This window comes from Apis dorsata, unplaced genomic scaffold (genome assembly GCF_000469605.1).
Source record: "Apis dorsata unplaced genomic scaffold, Apis dorsata 1.3 scaffold_342, whole genome shotgun sequence".
Lineage (NCBI taxonomy): Eukaryota > Metazoa > Arthropoda > Insecta > Hymenoptera > Apidae > Apis > Apis dorsata.
In genome coordinates, this window is record NW_006263609.1 from 406,571 (window position 1) to 412,349 (window position 5,779).

Sequence of the window (5,779 nt, forward strand, 5' to 3'; positions counted from 1 at the left end):
TATGTATATTAATTATATTTTTATAAATTTTACAAATTTTACAAATATTTACTTATTAGAAATTATTATTTATTTTGAAATTATTATCATTTAGTTATTAATACTACTTAATATTATTCTCATTATTAAATAATTTACATACTAAAATTATATCAATTTTACTAAAATAAAATTTTATGAAAGATATTATGATTTTGTAATTGAAAAATGCTTTTATGTATAAATGTAAAATATGTGTAAATATTAAAAAAAATTAATAATAATAATAAAAATATTAAACTGTAAAATTTAAAATAAAAAATCATATCTCTTATATATTATATTTCTATATGTGTATTCTAAGTTTACATGCAACAAAATATTATTATAGTCATAAATATAATAATAACTAGATATGCATTTACTATTATTTTTATAAACAAACAAAAATATTTTTATTTTTAAACATTATTTCTTTATATCAATTTTATGGATAATAAAATAATAATATGTTGTTATTTCGATAACGGTAAATTCTCTGATAATTTTTTTAAAAGAAGAAAATAATTTTTTTATTTTTTTCAAACATATACGTATATATATTTTTATATATATATTTTTTTTTTTCATTATCAATTCCATTTTTAATAGCATTATTACCGTTATATTAAAACTCATATAAAAACTGGCCAAAAATAGTCAATAAGACATAATTGTCAGAACGCATCTGTGATCTGCATCGAAGAATACGACGTAATATTGCGGGGAAAACTAAGAAACACATCTCTCGAATAAGAACAATAATAAAAATAAATCGTGATTAATATTGAACATATTAAAAGTTAATACTCACGAGAGATCGTTGTCGAGGTGATTCAGTTCCATTCTCCGTGATGACTGGAAAAGTGCGATGGTCCAAGTGATGATGCTGTTGATGCAAGAGGTTAAAACGACGATAATGATGATAAGATCTACTCAGAGCCGCGGTGGCCGCGGTACTGGGTAGTGATGGTGGGTTATTCGGTGAAAGTCGTTCACCGCGCATGCGCATACTAGCCGACCGACGCAGGCCTGTAGGCGAGGGACGTGGAATACGGGAATCCAATGAAGAGGATACCGAGGATGATATCGAGGGTGACGGAACGGTGACCGGTGCACTTCCTGTCGTGTAAACGACGTTGTTATCGGCATTGACCTTGATCGTGCTGCTGTTGTCAGAACATGTTACTGGCTCTGTCGATGCTAACTCCGTTGTGGGTAATTCATTCGTATTTAAACGGACTGAGGAGTCTGGATGCATCGATTGAGAGGAATGTAAGGATCTTTCGCTGCCGTGACGAGCCATCTCCTACTGATCCAGTTTACCTCATCACTTCATATAATTCCTGTGCGAGAAAATCAAACTTCCGTTAAACTTTGTTTATAAAAAAATACATGGCATATCATTTTATAAGTTCCTAATGGGTTTTTTTCTTTTTAATGGATTTTTCTCGTTTAGAATTATTGTTGGAAATTATTATGTAAAAATTTCCAATTGATGTAAATATTTCATAAAATTAGGTTAAGTTATTTCAGATTGGAGAACGTTATTTAAGGAATTGGAAAACGTGAGTTGATGAATTATATAATGTAAAGTAATCGGTAAGTAATTATATTGTTAAAATAACGAAATTTAATAGCAATTCGATGATAAAAACAAATATATTATATAAAATACGTAATTCTTGTAAAACAATTCCTTCTTATATCTAATGTTGAATATTTATTTCTTTTTATAGAGATTTAAATAATTATTTCTTAATTAAAAATTAAAAAATAAAGTTTTCAAACATATTTATATTTTATATTTCTATTGACTTAAAAATAATACCATATATTTTTATCTTAATAAAATTTTTAGTATTCGTTTTTATTTTATTTTTTCTTATTAAATTAGTTTCTATATCATAATATTCTATATCATAATCATCTATATCATAATCATAATATATATATCATAATATATTATCATAATATCATAATATATATTTTATTGAGATTAATATCTTTATATTTTATATGTATTTTATATATCTTTATATCCTTATATCGATTAATTTTTTATATATGTATAAATATTCATAGTTCGTTTATTAATATTGATTAATATTAAATATGGAAAAATATTAATTATCAATTGAAACCATATAAAAAAAACTATAAATATATATTTATTATCAAAAAGAATGATCGAAATAATTAAAAACAAAAATAAAATTATTAAAAAATAAATAAAAATTCTATGAATTATTTTCATTTATTTTACAAAAAATATTATTTGTCTTATTTTATTTGTTTCTTTTTTATAGGATTTTTAATTGTAATAAATCTAAATTTCATTTGAAATTTTCAAAATATTAATATAATCAAAACAAATAATATATCAAATAATACATTATTTATTAAAAAGATGCATTTTGATAATAATAGAAAAAATTATTATTATTATTAAAGATTATTATTAAAGATAATTATATATAATTGATATAATTATATGATAATGATAAAATCATATTAATTCACTAAAATCATAATTATTTTATAATTTTATCATAAAATATATTTAAATAACGTGTATTTTTAATTTTGTTATTATTAAATGAAAAAAACTATTTATTTCATTTTATATAAGCGTGATATCAATCTTTTTACAACAATTAATAACTATCCAAATCTTTATTTACTTATCATTTATTTAAATGTTATTGTTATGTTATTATCTTTTATTTTTCTGTATAATATAATACATAAAATATATAAATAACATGAGAAATAATCATAGAAATGGTAGATAATTAAAATAATTAAAATCATCTAAATTAAACATTTTTTTTTTTGTAAATATATAATTTTTTGTTATTTATTTCGTCATTATAGACACTTTTTTGTAAGAAGTAAATATTGTTTATATATCTATTATTATTAAATTCTTATATCATATTTAATCATATTTCATCTATTCTATTTTACAAAAAATATTATTTGTCTTATTTTATTTGTTTCTTTTTATATAGAATTTTTAATTGTAAAAATTATAAATCTAAATTTCATTTGAAATTTTTAAAATATTAATATAATTAAAATAAATAATCATCTAATTAGATTTCAAGAAAATTCATATTACATTTCTAAAATTTTTGTAATATATTTTTCGTACAAAAATATTTCATTTTTCTAAATAGATCAGTAGATAATTGTAATCAGAATTTTGAATATCATTGATTATCATTAAAGATAGTTTGTATTCTACTTATAAAATGTTTAAATATTTAAAGAATAAAAATTTGAAGATATTAATAGATTAAGATAATTAAAAAAAAAAACAGAATAATTTATCAGAAATATAAGAAGAATATATATTTTTAAAATTGCTATTGAGTAACTATTGAAGTATTTGAATATAAAGAAAGATTTATATGAATAAAAGCTACAATTGAATTTCATTTTTAATTTTTATATATATTACAATCGTTAATCAATAATTATTCTTTAAGATTGAAACATATTTTTTACTTAATTAAGTTAAATATTTATTTAATTAATATATAATTGCAATTAATGATTCAGACACATAATCGTCAATTTAATCACTAATTGGAATGATTATTTATTAAAATTTTCAGTCGTCATAAAATTCATTGAAGTGCATCCTCAAATTAATATATTTTGATCCACAATAATAATCACTTAATATAAGAGATATATACATAATACAGATATCATATAAATCTACATCAAATAAAATTATAATTATAAAGTTAAACTTTAAATAAAAATTAATAATTAATGATTAATAATTGACTATTAATTATTATTTATTATTATAATCATTATTAATATTGATGATTTTATTTTTTTTAGTTAAATAAGATTTTTTATGATTATATAGTTTTTGTAATTGTAAGTATTGTAAAATTTTGTCGATTAATTTAAATATAACTTTTATAAAATAAAAAGCATAAATTATAATATTTTCATTTTAAAATCTGAAAATATAATATATAAAAATAGAAACATAATAAAATTTATAATATTTCATTGTGATTTATCAAAATATATTAGTAAATATATTACTAAATTTACTCACATAATAAAAATTTATTCGTAGAAAATATTTTTTCGTTTTCATTTAAAACAATGTAAAATAATTTTTATAATTAATTTAAATCAAATATAAATTAATATTTTTATTTATATATTTTTTTCTTAATATTTTTTTCATGTTTTTCTTTGGCAATTTTAATTTTTAATTATTTTATTATTTTACTAAAATTGAAACATTTATTACAGCAATTGATAATATTTGAATAATTCTTTAAAATAATTCAAAAATAAAAAAAATTTAATTGAGATGAATATATGACACAAGTAGCATGTAAATTATTAGAATTTAGATATAAGATAGAATAGATATATAGAATAGATATATAGAATTTACATATAAATTAGATAGATATAAAATAGATATAGATAGAATAAAGAAATTAAATATTAATTAAAAATTGAATTGTCGTATTAGAGAGTTTGAAAATATAAAAAAAGTTAATTATTAATTTAAAACATATTAATTTATTAAGTTTTAAAATATTAATTTTAAAACTATTTTAAACATTCAAAAAAAAAAAAATTTTTAAAATATATTAAATAAAAAATTATTTATAATATTAAAACAAATTAATATTTCGATCAAAAATTAAAATCATTAGAAATAACATTTTGTAATTGATAATTTTTAATTATCGCATTAATCAATTATTCATAAATTTCTTAAAGAATTTTGTTAGAAATATAAAATATTAAAATTTTATATTATGAATTTTTTAAATATGTTATACACATATATTATATTATACATATAAATTTTTTAAGTCAGAATAATAAAGTCAGAATTTTTTGATGAATTTCTCTGTAATATAGAGTATGAATATTTTTGTGATTGATTCTATGTACATATAATCGAATTTCAAGGAAAAAGTATTAAATAGTTACGAAGAGTTTTTCTATTGACATTTTCAAATAAAAAAGTTTTAAAAAAAGAAAATTTAACATGTAAAATTATAAGAATATTATAAGAATATTGTATTTATTCAATTATAAATAATTCGAAGGAAAAAAAATTCGTAAACGTTATCTTTGGTTTTTTTTTTAGCATTGCAAGATAAGAAGATATCGAATAGTTTTTTAATTTTAATTACTGGTAGATTATGACTCAATTATGTCAATTATTTTGTAGATATAATACAGTTATAAAGGTTTTAAAAGTAATAAAAGTTTCAGTTACATTAAATTTCAACTTGTAAAAATTACTTTATTCTAAATTGCAGAGATAAAATAAGATAATCTAAATAATTCAACTTGAAATAAATTTATTTTGTCTTTAAATATGTAAACATTTTTAAAAATAAACAAGGTAAAAGACAATGGACAAAATTATAAAATTATAGATATTCAAACTATAGAATTTGTAAAAAAATAATACTTTTAATATTTCTCTATTTCAAGAGAAATATATTTAATGTGAAAGAAAAGAAAATAAAAAATAAAATACATAAAAGCAATAATATATGTATATGCTATATTATAAAATCAATAACTTGTTTCTACAATAAATCAGAATCTTGACTTTTATACACATGATATTTGCAAATATAAAATATTTTTAAATTGCTAATTTATATATCACAAAATTATCTGTAAAAATAATTTGTCATATTTGTTTATGAAAAGAGTTTATTGTAAAATAATTATAATATATATATAT

The 5,779-nt window shown here is 18.0% G+C and overlaps 1 protein-coding gene across 2 annotated transcripts in view; it reads right to left on the reverse strand.

Annotated features, from left to right (window-relative positions):
- Positions 1–5,779, reverse strand: part of LOC102677345 — a 25,605-nt gene that overhangs the window by 15,158 nt on the left and 4,668 nt on the right. For both annotated transcript variants that reach the window (XM_006618173.2, XM_006618172.2), the window contains exon 2: positions 833–1,364. In XM_006618173.2, coding sequence (XP_006618236.1) covers positions 833–1,324 — 492 coding nt within the window. In that variant the 5' untranslated portion in view covers positions 1,325–1,364. The remainder of the gene's footprint in view (positions 1–832; positions 1,365–5,779) is intronic.